Source organism: Hemitrygon akajei, chromosome 18 (assembly GCF_048418815.1).
Source record: "Hemitrygon akajei chromosome 18, sHemAka1.3, whole genome shotgun sequence".
NCBI lineage: Eukaryota > Metazoa > Chordata > Chondrichthyes > Myliobatiformes > Dasyatidae > Hemitrygon > Hemitrygon akajei.
In genome coordinates, this window is record NC_133141.1 from 33637909 (window position 1) to 33659509 (window position 21601).

The 21601-nt window shown below is 38.3% G+C and overlaps 1 protein-coding gene across 5 annotated transcripts in view; it reads left to right on the forward strand.

The window, feature by feature from the left end:
• Positions 1-21601, forward strand: part of rnf41 (ring finger protein 41) — a 56847-nt gene that overhangs the window by 21085 nt on the left and 14161 nt on the right. For 2 of the 5 annotated variants that reach the window (XM_073071298.1, XM_073071297.1), the window contains exons 2-3: positions 12604-12737; positions 15289-15560. In XM_073071298.1, the coding sequence (XP_072927399.1) occupies positions 12648-12737; positions 15289-15560 (362 nt within the window). In that variant the 5' untranslated portion in view covers positions 12604-12647. Of the gene's footprint in view, positions 1-11963; positions 12489-12603; positions 12738-15288; positions 15561-21601 lie in introns of those variants that run through there. The other 3 variants (XM_073071301.1, XM_073071300.1, XM_073071299.1) reach the window with 2 other exon arrangements.

The following is a 21601-nucleotide window of genomic DNA, read 5'->3' on the forward strand; positions in this document are numbered from 1 at the left end:
TGATGATAATTTAGCAGTTTAACAGGCCTTTGTACCTTTTTTCCCCCACAACCAGCATCCCTTGCCACTTTAAAAAAACTGATTTGAGAGTTTTTCTCTACCCACATTATTTGTAGATGTATTGGTTGTATTGTTAAATACTTCGAGCAGCGTTTCCTCCATCCTTGTTCAAGAGCGGGGACTACTCAAAGCAAAACGTGATGTCTGGGGGTTTTAAAGATACCAAGCATTGTAATTACTGGAAGAATATTGCTGCCCTTAGCCTTTGGTGCCATTTTAATATATTTCCCTTTTGTGAAGTGGATAAATTTTTGGTGTAGTAAGCTGACTGATGTCATAAATTCTGTCTGGATAACTTGGATATATCCTCTATTAGCATTCAGCAAGAGAAACACCATTGTGGTTGGCCATGTGTTAATCTTTAAAATTTGTACCTGTAACTATCAAGCCTATATTTGCTGACTGAATGTGTAGGGAATGTATCCCAACAGTAGCTAATTTTCCTTCTTTTTCAAATAATTGTTTGTTTCAAAAGGAATTAATTTATTCTACAATCAAGTCGCTATTTATCAGTATTTGTTTGAATGTCAAATTATATTCTTTTGCTTCTTGTGTTTGATGATATTTGTCTCCAATACTTTTTGCTTTTTGTAATTTGACTGTTCTATGTTTTATAATTTGACTTGTATTTTGAAAGCATAACACTACTTGCAGACAAGCTTATGGTTATGCAGGAATACGAGTCATAATGTTATATGAGCAGATGACTGCTTAGTGACTGAATAATTATCAGCAAGCTGATGTGGATGAGTTATGGTCAAGACGATTGTTATGCAGTTTATGCCCATGATGGCACTTGTGAGAAGGTTGCTGTAAATATCTTTTTTTTAAAAAACATTTAATTGACTTTCCTTTCAGAGTATGCTGTCTGTTGTTGCATCTGCAAAGCTACAGGAAGTTTTCATAACCTTGTATTATTTTTATTCCACTTCCCACACAATTATCCTTCCTGTGTTTTGGCTGATATTGTCAAGTGGCTTGTTTTTTTAAACTTGGAGCCTTTCCCTTCAAATGCACCTCAACTATAACACCAGTTTTCTCGCCCTGTGGGGATGTAAAGCCCCCACACATCTTTCTGTCAGTTACCCCACATCCTAACATCTCTTGTAACAATCATCTGCTGGAGGAACTCAGCAGGTTTAGTATCTGTGTGGGGGTGGGGGGGAAGGAACTACAGACATCTTGGGTTAAAACCCTGCATCAAGAGCATAGTGGAGGATCCTCTGTCTCTCAGCCCCCTTGGCCAGCAGAATTCCTCCAGCAAATTGTTGCTCAATGTTCTAACATTTGTAGTCTCTTGTGTCTCCTGTTTAAACTCCTCTAACAAGATGCAGCTTTCCCCCTCTTCTGTTTTGCTAAACATTTTCACCTGTCTGTTACTCCTCCTTGAGAGTCTTAAAATACCGTTGGTTGTATTTGGAAGTGATGTTCTCCATTGTTATAATTTGATTTCCTCACCAACCTCCCAACCTTTCTGTAGTGCTTATTCTGGTTTAACACGCCAGTGCCCCTCCTGTGTCTAACTACATGGAGCTGCCCTTCTGTAGTTCCATTCCTATCATTCCCTAATGGAGCCTAGATGTCAACAACAGGGATAACTCTTCTAGATGTTGCATCATGCACGGCACATAACATAGTGGCTAGTGTAACACTTCACAACTTCAGAGATCAGAATTCAATTCCCGCTGCTGTCTGTAAGGGGTTAGTACGTTCTCCCAGTGACCACGTAGGTTTTCTCCCACGGTCCAAAGATGTACGGGTTAGAGTTGTGAGCCTGTTCTGTTGGTACCGGAAGCACAGTGACATTTGTGGACTGTCCCAGCACCTCCTCGGACAATGTTGGTCATTGATGCAAATGATGCATTTCACTGTATCTTTCAATGTACATGTGACATAAAGCTAATCTTCATAAATCTGCATCTTTTATTGCTTCCAGAGCTGCTCTGATCCATCCTTGGCCTCTTCCTCATTTACTTGCTATCTGTTTGGATCATTTCTCGTGTAAAATGCAGAGATCATCCATCTCCACTTCTTTATCCCCTGACTAACTTTGGGCTGTCAGAGTACCTATTGGACATCAATGTTTGATTCGTTCACCTCTTCCTTCTCTTTGATGTCATCTTTGCCTTCCATCACATTGTTAGTTTGCTACTGACTCCATCCACACCTCTGGAAATTCCAGGGGCAGTTAGTCCATTCCTAATCTAAGCATGCCAAGAGCTGAGTCTTAAATCTTTGTACCCTGCATCACAAGCGTCACTTCCATCTGCAGTGATACCTGATGCTGACTACCATTTATATTTGTTGTGGGTTTATAAAAATTATTTCTTGCCATGCCTTCCACCCCTCCCAGTTTTGCGGAGAATTTTAAACCACTCCTCCATACAAAACTATTTCAGTTCATCGTTATTCCTGGGATACCTTGCATGAACAGCCCTCTTCAGGTCATGCCACAGCAACTTAATTGGGTTAAGGTCTGGACTCTGATGTGGCCATTCCAAAACACAAATTTTCTTCTTTTTAACCCATTCTGTTGTTGATTTACTGTTGTGTTTCGGATCATTGTCTTGTTGTGTCATCCAACTTCTATAAGCTTCAGGTGACAGACTGCTACCCTGACATTCTACTGTAAAGTGTCTTGATACAATTTTGAATTCATTGTTCCCTCAACAATTGCAAGCTGTCCAGGCCCTGAAGCAGCAAAGCAGCCCCAAACCATCATGTTCCTTTCACCATGCTTCACAGTTGGGATGAGGTTTTGATGTTGGTATGCAATGTCCTTTTTCCTCCAAACATAGCGGTGTGCATTTCTGCCAAAGAGTTTTAACTTTTGTCTCATCTGTTCACAGAACATTGTCCCAGAAGCATTGTAGAACATCTAGGTGGTCTTTTACAAACTTGAGACATGCAGCAATATTTTTTGGAGAACAGTGGTTTCCTCGGTGGTGTCCTTTCATGAACACCATTCTTGTTCAGTGTGTTTCTTATAGTGAACACAGGAATAGAGACTTTAGTTCTAGAGATTTCTGCAGGTCTTTTGCTGTAACCCTGGGGTTCTTTTTCACCTCCTTCAGCATTGCACATTATGCTTTTAGTGTGATCTTTGCAGGATACCCACTCCTAGGGAGAATAGCAACAATACTGAGTTTCCTCAATTTGTAGACTATTTCTCTTGCTGTGGACTGATGGACACTCAGGTCTATAGAAATGCTTTTGTAGCCTTTTCCAGCTTCATGCATCTCTACAATTCATCTAAGGTCCTCAGAAAGTTTTGATGGAGGCACGGTGCACATAAAGAGATCTTTCTTGCGAAGAGCAGGCTCATTCAGTAACCTGACGTTGTGTCTTTTTTTAGGGCAGGGCACCTCTATAACCCACACCTCCAAACTCATCTCATTGATTGGAACACCTGACTCCAAATAGCTTTGTAAAAGGCATTACTCCAGAGGTTCACAGACTTTTTAGACCCTAGACTGTGATTGTTTAAATGGTGTACTCAGTATTGATGAGAAGTACAATTGTTTATGTGTTATTAGTTCAGGCATATTGTGTTTTGTCTATTATTGACTGAAATGAAGATCAGACCACATTTTATGAGTAATTAATGCAGAAAGCCAAGTAATTACAAAGAGTTAACAAATTTTTTATTGCAACTGTAAGGTGTTTATTTTTTAGTAGGCTGTAACTAAAAACTACATCAAGCTGGAGGAGTGCTAAATGAAGAACCAATGTACATAGATTTTGTTTGGCTCGGCTGTTCTGTTTTGGTGTTTATGCTCCATGCCATAACTATCTCCTGTAGTTCTTCCATGTTTATCCAGCTTTCCTTAAAAGTACCGGGTATCTTTGTTTTCCTCAGCCACTCCCTATTGGAGAAAATTTCACATTCTGGCTTGTCTCTGGGGAAATAAATTTCCATGGATTTCTTTATCTGAATCTTTTAAGATTACAAAATGGTTTAGTCCAGTGTAGACAGAATGCAATCCAGTCTTTGCTGAGTTAGGCCATTTTGTAATCTTAAGAACTTCATGGGGTGTTCTGTTTCTTGTTTTTGAAGCAATGAACACCATTGTGCAATCTTTTTTGTTTGCAATTTATTGGTTTTGATATTTTTTGTTGAAGGTTTAAGGCTCTTATGTGTGAGCTGTCAATGTCAGGAAGTTAGAATTTAAGTATTTCATTTACTCTGTTTAGAGGCTCTTTAATGCATAGTTTTTTTAAAAAAACTAGATCTAGGCAAATTACTGTTTCTATTGAGAAGAATAAGCATTGTATTGGCTTTCACAAGCTGCTGTCTTTTGCATTCTGGTTTATCATTGGAGTTTGTAGTAAAATTGTTTAGCACAAAATAATTTTTCTTTTGGTTGAAGTAATTTGCTATTTTTTTTTACCACCTGTTTGGCAGAGTATTAATTCTGTGGTTTGATTTGTACATGTATGCATTTGTTATTGAGGGGGACTTTAAGTGGAGCATAAACACTAGAACAGATCAGCTGAGCCAAACAAAAGTACCCTTTTGGGAATGGAAACATTTAAATCCACAGTGCCAGCCTTTTTTGGTTCTACACTCTTTTTCTCTCTCTCTCCTGTGACTCAAGTTATGTGTGGACCTCTCGTATTAACAACTGTGCCATCAGCTGCTTGGATCTTGCATACTGTTCCTTCTCTGAATCTCTCTGATACTCTGCCTGTACAAGGCCCTTGTTTTTTTTAAAAAACCATGCTTTTACCAGTGCACCGTCTTGTCACCTCTGAATTAAGATGTTTTCGAGTTACCTGATTTGCATTAAGCTATCCCTGCAAGTGTAAGTGCTATACCTGTCCCTACACCTCCTCTCTTACCACCATTCAGGGCCCCAAACAGGCCTTCCAGGTGAGGCAACACTTCGCTTGTGAGTCTGGTGGGGTCATCTATTGGATCTAGTGCTCCTGGTGTGGCCTCCTCTACATCGGCGAGACCCGACACAGATTGAGGGACCGTTTCGTCAAGCACCTCCGCTCCGTCCGCCACAACAGACAGGATCTCCCAGTTGCCAACCACTTCAACTCTCCTTCACATTCCCATTTGGATATGTCCATACACGGCCTCCTCTACTGCCATGATGAGGCCAAACTCAGGTTGGAGGAGCAACACCTCATATACCGTCTGGGTAGTCTCCAGCCCCTTGGTATGAACATCGAATTCTCCAACTTCTGGTAATTCCTTCCCTCTCCCTTCCCCCATCACACTTTCACTCTGCCTCCTCTTCCAGCTGCCTATCACCTCTCTCATGATTCTGCCTTCTACTACCCATAGTGCTTTTCCCTTACATTTCTTCTTCACCTTTCCTGCCTATCCCCTCCCGTCCCCCACCCCTTGATCTTTCCTCTGATTGGTTTTTCACCTGGCACCTTCCACCCTCCCCCCACCTTCTTTATAGGGCCCCTGCCCCCTCCTCCTTCAGTCCTGATGAAGGGCCTTGGCCTGAAACGTTGACTGTTCGTTTCCATGGATGTTGCCCGACCTGCTGAGTTCCTCCAGCGTGTTGTACGTGTAAGCTTTCATCTCATTCTTGGATTGTTGTTGGTTTCAATTTGCTTTCTGATTTTTTTATTCTGATCTTAAACCAGTAGAAATGAGGGAAGGAAAAAGGGAGTAAACAAGTACATATATGGCAGACCCATCAGGATTTGGGCAATGAGATCAATTCAGAGCTGTATTGAATGGTAAATGTCTTTTGTGTGAAACTGAGTAAACAGGAGTGGATACTGCACAAAATTTTGCTTGTTGATGGAAAGCGCCAGCTTAACGGGTATAATTGACCAGTGACTAAACCAAGCTGGGCTGCAGCTCTCTGATCTGACCTGTGATCAGTTTCGGACCACACACCTGCACTGTCACCAGATTGCCTGCTTTTTACTTCGGTAGCATCATCTGACTCCAGGACTCCTTCAGCTTGTCTGTTGCTGAAATTCCAAGTATATTTAGATCTTAATTATCCAATGCACTTCGTGTTCTACCCTTTGTAACCTCCTTCAGATCTCTAGGAACCCATGCTGTAGCTCACACTAAGTAAGATTTTGAATGGAATTGCTTACTTAGAGTAGAGGATAGAGGCTGAATGGAAATTAAATCAAGGAGTATAAAATTATAGAAAAGGTAAATGGGAAAGACTTGTTTGATCAATAACCAAGGGCTGTAGATTTGAGGTAAACCATTTTTCATCCAGTGCTGGTGGGAAATCGTAGGTAGAAAGCCACATAGTTTTTTTTTAAAAAAGTACCTGGATGAGAGCTTTGTGTTACAGTTGATGGGATGTAGGTTCAAGTGAGATCCGCTTAGATTGGATATTTTATTTTGGGTGGGGGGGGGGAGCTGGTGAGAGAACAACTGGCTTGAACACAATGACCAAATTTCTATAATTTCACCCTGAGATGATGGCCGAGGAGAGTTGAGGGGGTGTGGAAATAATGCAGAGGATTGAAAATGATGACTGATCTTCCAGGTGTTTGAGTTGTTGCCAGCATAGTGAAGGAATTGAGAGGTGCTGATGAGATTAGAGCGCAGTGTAATCAGGTTCATATAGTTTCTGATGTGCTTTTATTTGATTGATCCTGTTAGGTAAAATAGATATGAGAGATGGGTAGCATAGATAACCTGAGACTGGTGAAGAATGGCAGCATGATCAACACGTTAAACATAGGCTAGTTGTAAAGGATGAAGAGATTTTTGTAATCACACCACAGCTGATTTGTTCTGAAGCAGTTTCAAAACCAGATTAAAGAAGTGAAGGCATTGAGATGAGGGAAACATGATTTCCCATAGATTTTGGAGAGGAGATGGAGTGTGGATAGACAAATGGCTTCTGTACAAGGTGCTTTGACGTACTTTGTAACAAATGGGAGAAGTTGGTGCTTGCAAGAGGTAACAGTTTAGTGAGAATGTGGTTACAGAAGCAGAAGGTTGTTCTCGTGAGCAAGATGTACTTAAAGAGTGCAGGGCCTTGGTTAGTGGGATGAGGGCAAGCAGCCAGGATAATAAATTCTAGTTCTTATTGGGGTTAAGTATATTAAATGTTATGAATATGATTATTTCAAAATGCTGCAATAATTCCTCATCAGAACTGGTGTTTGCTTGGGCAGGGTTGACTATTTCAAGGGATAAATAAACTTGAGTCAGTGGTGAATAATACAATGAAGTGGTAATGATGGTGCCAATAAGGGGCGGCTCGTTGCATGCATCTCTGGGGATCATCAAATATTCCCATTCAAAATGACTACTGCTGAAATCCAGTCACAGCCATGGGTACTTCAGTAACAGCATTGTTTTAAGACGTTTAAAAAAAAAATTAATATTCAATTCGACTGATCCCCGACTGCAGACTCAGGTCATAAGTGCAGTTCTCCCTTTAAGAAAAAGGAGTGAGGAAAGCACTACATCTGGGCTGCAAGTAAGATTGAAATGCAGAGACTTTAGGACCGCACTCTCTGCTGTCCTTCTGGGGAATGTATAGTCTCTGGAAAATTGTAGACCTCAAGAGCAAGATTGCTGTACCAGAGAGACATTGGGAAATGTGTCCTTTGTTTCACGGAAACGTGGTTTAGTCTTGCCATTTTGGATGCAGTGCTGAAGATCAATGGCTTTTCCATTCTCTGCAAAGGCAAGTCAGCTCAGTCTTTGAAAGGTAGAGTATGCTTTGATTAACTCATTGTGGTGCACAGACATGGTGGTTTAGTCTCAGTCCTGTTCACCCGACCTGGAACTGGCAGTCAAATGTCTGCTGAGAGAGCTTTCTGCCACCATCCTGGTAGAGGTGTACATTGCATCTCAGGCCAATGTCAGGCAGACATTGGAGGAGCTAAGTTTGTAATCAACAGGTGCGAAACAGCACACCCTGATGCCTTCCCTATCATTGTGTGGGATTTCAACCAGGCCAGCCTGAAGAAGTCTCTGAACAACTACCACCAACATACTGCCTATGACACCAGAGGAGCCAACTTTCTTGACACACTGTTACACCACCATCAAGAACACTTGCCATACCATCCCACAACCATACTTTGCAAAGATCAGCTGGCTGTACTTGTGCTCCTACTGTGTAGGCAGAGACTCAAGACTGCAGCACCAGTGGTGACGACCAAGTAGGTATGGTCAAGGAAGTCAGAGGAGTGCTTACAGAACTGTTTTGAATCAGTGAACTGGACAATATCCAGGGATTCATCTTTGAATTTGAATAAATATGCTACAGTTGTCACCGGCCTCATCAAAACACTTGTGGATGAGTGTGTGACTTTGAGAACGTACCTGACATACCCACTCCAAAAGTCATGGATGAATCAGGAGATTCATAGTCTGCTGAGGGCTGTATCTGTGGTATTCAAGACTGGTGATCCAGGACTACAGTACTGTGCAAATATCTTAGAGCAAAGGATGTTGGGAATGGCAAGGGTGGAGCGACATGGGAGAGGTGGCAAAGAAGGAGTATGGGGGTGGGGGCACGAGGTGTGACACAGTTGCAGGCACCCCCAGCCCTGAGACACCAGGCAAGTTTGTTTGATTCCAAACAATTGGTTTATTGATCATTACAGAATGTCTTTCTAGTGCCTCTCCTCTCCCTTCCCCTTTTTCCAACCTTGATTCCCCTCTCCCTGCCCCCTTCCCACTCAGTCCGCAACAGAGACCCATATCAGAATCAGATTTATCATCGCTCTTATATGTTTTGAAATTTGTTTTTGTTTTGTGACAGCAGTACAGTGCAATATATAAAATTACAGTACTGTGCAAAAGTACTGTTTTGTCACCCCAATTCTGTGAATCTTGTAAAAAAAAACAGATTCCCAAAGAGAAATTACAAGCATGTATTTTACCATACTTCTGTTATGAATCCATCTGATTGTCTGGTCAGTGACAAGATAAAGTTTATGGTATGCTTGAAACCTCCAATCCTCTGAGTCTCAAAAAGTTTGGGTGTGGTTGACAAAGGTGTAAAGCATGGTGGCAGGTGGCACCTTTGGGATTCTTGGAAATGTTAACTACTGTCAGAAAAGGTAAAGGATAGTGTACTGGATTCTTTTGTTTGAGAGGGGAATGAATATGTTTTCAGTAAAACTGGAAATGAATGTTGCTGACCTTGTTTAGTTTTGGGACATTGTCCATTGTGTATCTTGCAGATGTGGAGAGAGCACTTGAAGGAATAGTGTGAAATGCCTCAAGAAGATGTGACTTATTTCTTTAGAAAGTCAAAGGTATAATGAGATAAAGTAATGTTAAAGCTTTTATTAACATATTTAAAAGTAACTGTTTCCCCCAAATTAAAGTAAGCTTTCAGCTGTGGAAATGCATCGGGATTTGGACAGTGTTGGTTTGAGGCCATCACTTTTGGTTGGCTTTTCTTGGGAAACTAAAAATTCCAATTTTATATGAAAGGAATGACACAAAAACTAGGAAAAAAAAATCAGAAATAAAACAGAAAATGCTGAACGCACTGAGCAGGTCAGGCTGCATCTGTGGAAAGAAAGTGTTAATGTATCAGGTCAAAAATTATGCAGCTGAGTGTTTCTAGCATTTTTATTTCATTTCGTGGGAAGATTTGTTTTAATATTATCAAACAAGCAGGATAGCATTTTCATTGTTGGAAGGCTAGTGAGCTAGCGGTAGGGAGGGAGGTTTTTTGATTGAGAAAGTTGCCATATTGCAGGAACCACAAGTAGGAGGAAGGAGATTAGATTAGCCTTGACATGTATTGTTGTTGCTGTTTGGATTAATGTAAACCATACTCTTTCCTGAGCCAAGGAGCTCTCTCTCACTCTTGTTCTGAGTAGGTTTGCATATAGGTGGGCTGATAAGACCATAGCTTGCATGTTCAATCCACCAATGGCCTGACCCCATATTTGGAGCTGAGTGTGGCAAGACAAGGATGATGATTCACTAGGGCTTTTTATGTAGCTTTCCATCTTAATTTTTGAAACAAGCTCAGGAAATATTGCACAATATCTTTATGAACTGAGGAGAAAAAAGAAAGTGTAGAATTATAATAGCTTATACACATTACTAAAATTTTGATCCTTTGACAATGTTGCTGTCTGTGGTATTTTTTTAAATTTACTGCCTCAGTCCGATTATTATGTCCACAGCTCTTATAAAAGGTAGGGATTGAGTGGGGTAAAATGTACTTTGTCCAATTCCAGATTCTTCCCTCAATCTCCTGAGAATGCTGCATGCTTTCTGTAGTGCTTATTCATGTAGTTTCTTATTTTTCACTTGTGTTAATCATGTTTGCTATTTACATTTTTGTATTTACTGTTCTGCTTTCTGGAATACAGACTAATGTAATTTTTTTTAATGTGTTGCCTCTATACTAGGCAAAATATTCACATTTTTGCTAGCTGCTATCTATCTTGTATTAAAGTCAATCATTATGATAAACTGCTTTCAGTGTCACAAAAAGCACAACAGAAAATCATGATTTTATGTCAGAGGAATAACTGGAGAAAGTCAAAATACTTTTGAGATGCTGTTGATGCTTGTTCTCTTAGTTCCAGTTAGCTTACACACTGAGTGGTAGAAAAATGAAACGGAGAGGAATTTTCTTGCAGCAGGGACTGTTAAAGGGAGCTTTAAAAGTTTTAAATTTATTCCAGATGGCTCAATGTTGCAAGGGGTCTGAATAAACTATATAAACTGTTTCCATTGACAGGAGGTTTGGTGACCTATAAGATGTAGATTTAAAATATTTGGCAAATTAACCAAGGAGAAGTATTCTTGTAGTGAATGCTTTCTGAAAGGGTAGTGGAAGCGGGTTCAAGAGGAGCTTTGTGGAGAATGATTGAGAGTAAATGCATGTCTGTGTGATAGGAGTGATTACTAATTGGAAGTATTTTCTAAAGCAGTCCATAGAATGATAGCCAACTTTGCTCCAAGATTTTGTGATTTGCCCAAATAATCAATTGTAGAGGTGTGCTGAAATCCTTTGAACTGGTCTTGGTGGAGTCAGTGCTTGTCTCATTTCAGTGACTGAGCTCAAAAGCTTCAGGCTGACTGATGCTCCAGTGTAAAACTGAGGGCACACTGGACTGTTTGGGATGCTTTCTGTGTGGATGTTCAAGGCCCCCCTTCCCCACTGCTATTTTGAAGAACATCCAGTGCAGTTTTCTGGTCATAGACATAATTACTGAAGTGGGTTAACTAGTCACATCCACATTGTGGTACGCAAGATCTTGCTGTGTGGAAAATGGCTGCTACATTTCATGCAAAAGGACTTCATTGTCGGTAAAATGCATTAGAGATCCTGAAAAAGATATGAAAAACACAATTATTTGAAGCTGTTGAAAGGTCTTGACTTGAAACATTGACTGTCCATTTCCCTCTGTGCCTAAGCCACTGAGTTCCTCCAGCATTTTGTGTGTTGTTCAGATTCTAGCATCAGTAGTTTCCTGTCTACAATGTTTTATGATTCTCATTTGGAGCATTTGCTGGTATTGAGGGTGAATTATTTAAATGAAGGCTGAATACAAGTCTAAAATGGCAAATAACCTGAAGTGGAAGTGAAAAGATCCTTGCTGCAGTGATCCCTCTGTAGTGTTGAGCTAAATGATACTCAAGTCCTCCATTAAAGGAATTGGTATCCCAAAAATAGTTTCATCTTGTGCTGGTTGATAAACATTGTAGCTAACAACTTTGCATTCCACAAACTATTCTGTATTTTTGTTAAACTGAATATTTGCCTGGTATCCTTGATTTATGTCTATTTTATGCTTTTTGAGTATTGGTAATTCTGGCCAGGTTGCCTTGTATCATCAAAAAATGACCCCTCAAAAAGTACCAAGCTCTATTGCAAGGCCTTTGTTATACATCACTGAGCTTAATCTGGTCCACGCCATTTTGTAAAGCTTTGCCTTCTGAAGGAGGGGAAACTTGATTTACTATAATTGTAGTTTGAATGTGTCAAATTTTATGGTTGGAGTTGTTTAAGACTCGTTGACACAATTTCAAAGAAAGTGTGTAAGCGAGTGGTCTGGCATGTTCCATTAATGCCTTTGTAATGATTTTTTCCCCAATGCAGTCAGAGGATATTTTCTCATTGTTTTTCTTTGTAACCCATGGAGAGTGATGCCAGTGGAATTTTACCCTTTTGTTGCTAACTTCCTTTACTGTACAAAGATAAGTCAGAAGGAAAACTTTTTGTTTGGGACAAGAATTGGAAAAATATAGCTCTTGAAGCAATATGACTAGGAAGGAATATTTACTTCACTTAAATTCATCTTCAGTCCCTGGCATGCTTCCAGTTTAGGATATATATCTACCGTTGTGAGGCTTGCTGCATAAGCTGCCTTTCTCTTTTGACCCTGTTCTAGTTAGGCAGATCAGCATCAAGACCAAGCTTTTAATGTAACTGAGCTTCAGTCTCAAAAGGAGCCTTGTACAAATTTTCCAAGAGTCTTTGGAAATGGTAAGATGCAGTGCAAGTGTTTCATATACCTCTTGTTGCATTTTTTTTTAAAGTTAGGTTTTACTGTGATCATTTAAAAGAAAAACACTAATGACAAATAAACAATGTCTTGTAGTTTTTCTTTCACCAGAAACTCTTGAGCTTGTTGCAGCATGAGCCATGGGGTATGATGTTAATCGGTTTCAGGGCGAAGTGGATGAAGATTTGATTTGTCCAATCTGCAGTGGTGTTTTGGAAGAACCTGTACAGGTAAGTAAACATGGCTATTTGGGGGGGGGGGGCTGTGGTGTTGGAGTTGGTTATGAAGAGGCCCCTCAGATGGTCTGGATACCCAGAGATCAGGCATTAGCAAACTATACAGTTGTGGAGTAGCTCGCAATAGAGCCTGATCGTGCTTGTGGTTGAAAATAATGCTCCACTGTGAATTTTAAACATTACATTTTTAAGCTTGGAATATCCCAATAGAGCACATTGGATTGCTTGTATTTGTTTCTGACTTGATGTGTATTTTTTGGCCGGGTGGGGGGGGGGGGGGGGTGGATGTTTGTGGGAGCTTTAGCTGTGAGTAGGGAAGTGCTGCCCATCAAGCTATTGATGCAGATTCTGAATGACTGCAGTTGTGTTGCGTCAGAAATCTGCCCGGTCAGGAGTTAAGGCATGCTTTCTGTGTTGCATCGCTGCGTAGGATCTCTTGGCTGAGCAGAGGAAGTTTTAAATAGAAATCAAGGGCTCTGCAATATTCAAATCTGGGATGGGGAAAGCTGCCAAAAAAGAGAGATTTTTTTTCAAGCTTCAGAAAAGAATAGGCAAGTTAACTTTTTAACTCTGTTAAAACTAGACCATTCTCTATGGCAGGGCTTCCCGACCTTTTTTTTTATGCCACGGATCCCTACCATTAACTGAGGGGTCCGTGGACTCAAGGTTGGGAGCCCCTGCTCTATGGTTTCTCCATAGCAACTATTTATATTATATGATATTGTGTAGTATGCAGCAATGTTATCAAATGTTGCATTATGTTGAATATAGTGGCAACTATGACACCTTGAAGTAATGGGGCACCTTAAAACGGACAATTCAGTGGATGGATGAGTCCTGTAAGCTAACAATCTCTCTGGTTTGAACCCATGGCAACATTAGAGATGCTATAGTTTGCCCCTAGAAAGGGGATGGTAGGTCAGAATTATTTCTTCTGGTCTCAAGCCCTTTACATCTGTCAGCAGTGCATTCAGTGTCCTGTGTTATTGCTTTCTAATTGTCAAAAAAAATTGCTAATAAATTCTGCTTGTTGAACCATACCAATATTGGCTGTTTATATATACTGCCAGTGTAATAGCAGACCCCAAAAGGGTTTGGTCTTTTGAATTGTCAACCAGTTTTTAAGAGTCCAATATTCAACTTAACAGCTTAAGTCCTGGGAACTTTTTTTTGCCTATTTTCACTCATTAAATATAAATATATCCTTAATAGTTGATCCGTAAGAGCACTGATGGAGTGTAGCTGATAGAAGCAGTTTGAAGGATTTTGTATATATTTTAATATGCTAAGTTAGTGGGAAGGCATTGAAATAAACACTGTCAATGGGGAGAAATTTGGTGTGCTAAATCTCTTTCCAGATCATGAACTGATACTGCAATAGTTAATATTACACAGGAGCTCCTAATTATTCCGAGCTTATTGATAGTATGTTTTCAAAAGCACGCTTGTGGAATAGTAGTGATGTTACTATTCAAGTACGTGCCATGAAGTGGCTTTTTATCAACAGCAGGAATAAATACAATAAAGCAGTAATAATCGTATTATTTGGATTCCAGGAACTACAGGCAGGTTGGAATTAATTTGCTTAAGGTATTACATGGTCATAGTGATTTGCCGTGAAAATAAATAATTCTAGTTACAAGTACAGCTTTAAGAGAATGCAGTTAATGTAAAAGCATTAGTTGGATTGTGATGTACTGACTGAAATGTGAGAACAGCTAGCTATTCTTTGCAGAGAGGAAGTTTTATAATGTTCCCAGGTAAGAAACTTGATGTCCTTTTCTTTCTCCCTTCCTTTGTTTTTCTCTCCTCCAACACCCCCCACCCTGACTCAATTGATACCATTCTTGCTCTCAAGCTCTTCACTTTGTAGAGCACCACTTTGAAAGCCAGGGTTAACACTTTATAAACTAGTTGAGGAATGATAATCCTTAGATTTCATTTGCTCAGTGCTAGATGAGCTTTTCTGGAGTCTGCATTGCATCATGAAGATGAGGAAGCTGGTGGGACTTGAATTTCTCTGTTTAGTCTTTTGCATTCCTTTTTTTTGGAGCCATACTGCATTGTCCTGTATAAATGTAATTTTAATGAGCAAATTAGTACACTATCTTCTAGTCTATATTGATTTAATCCAAATAAATAAACAGTGCATTTGATATTGTCTTTCAAAAGATTGCAAGAGCCTCTGAGGAAATCTAGTATTTTCAGGCTGACTGCATCATTTAAAGTTGGCTGCTTGACAATGCTGCGGGCTCTCTCCCCTTTTTAACCTTGAATTTGATTAGGGAGAGGTGAAAACTTTAATATTATTTCCATACCCATGAGGAAATTTGTGTGGGTGGGTTGGATACCTTCCAGGCATTTGGTGTAGGTAACCTATACTTTTATTTGTATCCTGTAGACTTACAGCCACGTATATTTACGGTCGTAGGTCTGTTTTGAATAGAGCCCAAGAGCTTTCAAATTAGGTCAACACAAATTAGATTTTCAAGTGATATATGCTGGTTCTTGTTATTCACTTGCTGTCTCTCTACTTTCCTCCCAGGCTCCACACTGTGAGCATGCATTTTGCAATGCCTGTATCACTCAGTGGTTCTCCCAACAGCAAACCTGTCCAGTGGATCGCAGTGTTGTTACTCTAGCCCACCTCCGACCTGTTCCCCGCATCATGCGGAACATGCTGTCCAAATTGCAGATCACGTGTGACAACGCTAGCTTCGGCTGCACAGCTGTGGTGCGGCTCGACCAGCTGACTTCTCACCTTAATGATTGTGAGCACAATCCGAAGCGACCTGTGACGTGTGAGCAGGGATGTGGGTGAGTTGTAGTTCTGAGTAAAATTCAAGTACCTGGTGGATTCTAAGCTGTATAGAGAGAAGTTGCTGGCTTTCATCTCTGGTTTGTGATGAGGTGCTATCACCTTTGGTGAAGAGTAGAGTAAAAGACTGGGTATGTTGGCTGGCACGTGAAAGATGGCAGCATCTTTTGGAGATGTTAAATGGCCACCCTTTATGTTTTTGGATGGATGCCAAGTGTCCATTTTGAAAGGGAGGAGTCTCAAGATGGCGCTCATGGAGTAAACCGCATCTAGGCTTTGCTCCAAACCTTTTACGTTTTTTTTAACCTACAAACACCCCTTAAACTTATTTTAAAGGGGTCTAAACATATAGAATTTTTAAAAAAACTATCTGAATTACTCTCAACTCGCTGAAATGTCTAAAGCAAAAGAACCGAAACAGACGAGAGAACCGTTAACTTTAGAAGTTGTTGTGAAGTTTATAGACGCTAGATTTGATGAATTGGAGAAAAAATTACTTGGAAGATTCTCACAGTATGACAATCGTTTGAGATCACTCGAAGATAAGTTCCTGACCCTTTCACGGGAATCAAATGAACAACATGCAAGCATTTTGGTTCTTGAAGAAGCTGCTCGTAAGAAGGATCTTATAATCGAAAAAATGCAAGAAGAGCAAACTTCGACGATCCAACAGATGGATCGCTATAAAGCTAAAATTACTGATTTGGAAAATCGTTCTCGAAGACAAAATCTTCGGTTAATTGGAATCCCGGAAAAATTTGAAAGCGGTGATCTGACCGTTTTCTTCTCCAAATTTCTAGTGGATGTCCTGGGCGAAGAAGTCCTGGATAACCCCCCATTAATCGATCGGGCACACAGAGTATCCAGATATCGGGCAGATTCAAGTCTGAAACCACGGCACATAATTCTCAGGATCCATTATCCTCACATCAAAGAACGACTGATTCGTGCGGCTCGTAAAAAAGGTATGATAACTTATCAAAATTTTAATTTTCGCATTCTGGAGGACTATAGCCCCGAAGTACTGCGGGCTAGGCTGGCTTTCAGATCGGTTATGTCGAATTTTCACCAGAAAGGCTACAAGCAAGCGTTGCTGTTTCCAGCACACCTGAGAGTCACCCTTCAAGATGGATCTTTTCGGCTGTTTAAATCGCCAGCGGATGCTCAAGGTTTCCTGGAACAATGACATTTGATCGGGCTGATCAATGTAATCTAGCCTATAGATTTGGATCTGTTATAGATTGACGTTTGGGTTCTTTTTTGATACGGTTCATATGTATTTCTTATATACGATTAAAGCTCTCTTTTTTCTACCGGGTTTATTCCGATTTCATATTTTTATATATTACTAACCGATTAATGTTGAAGATGACCTATTAGGGTTATTTTTTTTTCTTTTTTTTAATCGATATATGCTCTTTTTTTACATTTTTAGCATTTGAATATTAAGATTTGGAAGAATAAAATGGCGTTTCTTCTTCCCGACAGACTCCAGTGTCTGTAGCGTCATAACTGTTTTGATCTGTTCGAAAGTGTTAAACCTTCATTTATTGTTTTAATTTTTAACCCTTTTGATAATATACATTTATAACACTAATTTTATATTTTAATTTTTCCTATATCAACCCTTTTTTTATAATGTGGGTTGTTTGTATTTTTTTTAACTTTGTTACGTCTGAGTTGCCGTCTTGAGACAAGGGGGTAATTTTAGTATTAGATCGCTCGCTTGCCTCTGTTTGGCTTTTTTCCTGGGGTTTTGAGGGTGGTGGGAGGGAGATTTTTCTTTTTTTTTTTCTGCTTGCTTTTTGCTTAGTTTTACTTCATGGGCTTATATGAAACTACTAAAATGGCTGCGGTGCTGTGACTTCCGGCTTCCCTTTGAACTTACTTCCCCCTTCCGAGTTCATGAGTTCACTTTTCTTTTAAACCTATATGTTAACTGTAATATGTATTGTCAATATGGATAAGACTATTAACTTTGTTTCTTGGAATACTAATGGTTTAAATCATCCGATTAAACGGAAAAAAGTATTCAAAGTATTCCATAGAATGAATGCGAATGTTATTTTTGTACAAGAGACTCATGTTAGGAAGGTGGATAGTCAGAGGTTGTTTAGGTTTTGGAAGGGCCAACAGTATCACTCAAATTCGCAAGCCAAAGTGAGAGGTGTTTCTATTTTTATAGACTCATCAACTGCTTTTATACATTATGAAACAATTTCAGACCCGCAAGGTAGATTTTTGCTTATTACTGGGTTGCTTTTTAATCAAAAAGTTGTTTTAGTTAATGTTTATGCTCCAAATACTGACTGTCCTGAATTTTTTAAATGTTTATTTACATCCTTTCCTAATCTGAATCAATACAGATTGATAATGGGCGGGGATTTTAATTGTTGTTTAAACCCTTTGATGGATAGATCCAAACCCATTCAAACTTTTCCGAACAAATCGGCTTCTCTTATTAATTCTTTTATGATTGATTCAGCTATCTGTGAAATCTGGCGTTTTCTACACCCTAATGATAAAGAGTTCTCATACTTTTCCCATGTGCATCATAATTACTCAAGGATTGACTACTTTTTCATTGATCAGCACTTCCTTACAGATGTCATGGATTGCAAATACGACTCTATTGTTATATCTGATCATGCACCTTTGAAGTTATCTATTAAGGTGACGGATTCACATATTAGTACTAAAAGTTGGAGGTTTAATTCTGTTTTACTGCAGGACTCTGACTTTATTAACTTTATTAAACAGCAAATTGATTTGTTTTTCTCAATAAATTCCACAGCAGACATCTCTAGTGGAACTCTCTGGGATACTTTTAAGGCATATATTCGTGGACAGATTATTTCATATTCTGCCGGAGTTAGGAAACGAACTAATTCTAAAATATCAACATTAGTTGATAAAATTAAGGCAATTGATAAGATTTATGCATTGACCCCTAGTAAAGAACTTTATAAAGAAAGGGTGGAACTTCAAATGGAGCATAGTTTATTATTAACCTCTTCGATTGAAAGTCAGTTAATTAAATCGAAAGCTCAATTTTATACATATGGAGATAAGTCTGGTAAATTACTAGCTAACCAATTGAAAATTGTTTCGGATAAGCGACAAATTACTAAGATTCGTAAACAAGATGGTACTCTGACGATTGATCACAAAGAGATAAATACAGCCTTTCAAGATTTTTATAATTCTTTATATCAATCAGAATGTACTAAAGACTCTTCTATAATGAGTGAATTTTTAAGGAAATTGAATATTCCAAAAGTAACTGCTGAGGATAGTGTATTTTTGGATACACCTATTACGGAGTCTGAAATAGAAAAGGCCATTTTCTTAATGAACTCGGGTAAAGCTTCGGGCCCAGATGGTTTTTCTGCAGAATTTTTTAAATCCTTTTCTTCTATACTTTCTCCTTGGCTTTGTAAAATTTTTAAAGATGCATTAAGTATAGGTAAACTACCACAATCTTTTTATGAAGCTTCTATTTCTTTAATTCTTAAAAAAGATAAAGATCCCACTGAATGTGCATCTTATCGGCCTATATCTTTGCTGAATATGGATTTTAAGATTTTTAGTAAAATCTTGGCTATTAGATTAGAAAATATATTGCCTCGGATTATTTCTGAGGATCAGACTGGATTTATTAAAAATCGTTATTCATCTTTTAATATTAGAAAATTAATTAATATTGCTTATACTTCTTCATCTAAAATCCCAGAATGTGTCATCTCCTTAGATGCCGAAAAAGCATTTGATAGAGTCGAATGGTCATATTTATTTAATACTTTGCAACATTTTAATTTTAGTTCAAAATTTATATCATGGATTAAATTAATATATCAGAAACCTTTAGCTTCGGTTTTCACTAATAATCAAAGATCCCCTTTTTTTCAGCTATTTCGGGGTACAAGGCAAGGTTGTCCTTTAAGCCCTTTATTATTTGACATTGCTTTGGAACCCTTGGCTATAGCTATTCGTGAATCACCCAATATTTTAGGTATTACCCGTGGGGAGACGATGTATAAGGTATCATTATATGCAGATGATTTGTTATTATATATATCTGATCCTGAAAGATCTATTCCTGCTATTTCTTCTTTGCTTGCTCAATTTAGTAACTTCTCTGGGTATAAATTGAATTTTAATAAGAGTGAACTTTTTCCATTAAATATGCATACTCCAATTTATAATCGGGTACCATATAGAATTGTTACAGACTATTTTACTTATTTAGGTATTAAAATTACTAAAAAACATAAAGATTTATTTAAAACTAATTTTTTGCCTTTAATAGATCAAATTAAGCAACTTGCTAATAGGTGGTCTCCACTATCTATGTCTTTGGTAGGTAGAATTAATGCCATTAAGATGATGATACTACCTAAATTTTTATACCTATTTCAAGCATTACCAATTTTTATTCCTAAATCTTTTTTTGATACAGTTGATTCTAAAATATCGTCGTATTTGTGGCAGAACAAAAATCCTAGGTTAGCTAAAAAATATTTACAGAAGCCTAAGAAGGAGGGCGGTTTGGCTCTACCAAACTTAAGATTTTACTATTGGGCAGTTAATATACGGTATTTGATATTTTGGACACAAGAATCGACTACAGTTGCTGGCCCACAATGGGTAAATTTGGAATGTAAATCTGTGCAAGATTTCTCATTGATTTCAATCTTAGGATCTTCACTTCCCTTTTCGTTATTTAAAATGAATAAACAGATAACTAATCCTATAGTCAAGTATACATTACGAATCTGGTTTCAATTTCGTAAATTTTTTGGTTTGAATAAGTTTATACTGTCAAGTCCTATAACAGCTAATTACTTTTTTCGACCATCTTCCATAGATCAAGCCTTTTATTTATGGAAAACAAAAGGTATAACATGTTTTCGTGATCTGTTTTTGGATGATAACATTATGTCCTTCGAACAATTATCTAATAAATATAATTTATCTAAAACCCATTTTTTTAGATATCTACAAGTTAGAAATTTTTTATATAATGAACTAAAGTCTTTTTCGAAAGAATGTCCATTGGACATTACAGAAAGAATTTTAGCTCTTAATCCTTGTCAAAAGGGTCTTGTTGCTATCATTTATAATATGATTATGAATCTACAACCAGATATATCTGAAAAAATTAAGAAGGAATGGCAGGAAGAACTGCATTGCCCTATTTCTACTGAGCAATGGGAAAAAATTTTATTATTGGTAAACTCATCCTCTATATGTGCTAAACATACTCTAATACAATTTAAGGTCGTACACAGAGCTCATATGTCTAAAGATAAACTTGCTCGATTTTACTCGTATGTTAATCCAACCTGTGATAGATGTCATTCTGATATAGCTTCGTTGACTCATATGTTTTGGTCCTGTCCTTGCTTACAAAACTATTGGAAAGATATTTTTAATATTATTTCAAGAGTTTTAAATATTAATCTCCAACCACATCCTTTTACTGCAATTTTTGGCCTACCAATGATAGATAATAAGTGTTTATCCGCTTCATTCCAACGAATGATTGCATTTATTACACTAATGGCTAGAAGATCCATTTTACTGAATTGGAAAGAAGCCAATCCTCCAACAGTATTTCAGTGGTTTTCCCAAACTATTTCCTGTTTAAGTTTAGAAAAAATTAGAAGTGTGGTTTTCGATTCGTCAGTTAAATTTGAGGAAACTTGGAGACCATTTATTCAGCATTTTCATATGAATTAAACGGTCTGATCCTGAACCTTATTGTCACTATCCTGAATTGTGTGGATGGAGGTTGGGAGTCATAGGCGCTACTGTATATATATAACATTATGCGATTGCCCATGTTGGTTAGTTTTTTTCTATTTAGTTGTTGTTTTTTTTTGGGGGGGGGTTTCTCTTAATCATTTATATTATTATATGAGTTTGAGAGATTCTATGTATGGATCAATATATATTTGAATGTTTATCAATCTATTATGTACTCTCAAATGTCTTGTAACAATATTTTTCTTCTGTTTTTTTTTAAAAACTAATAAAA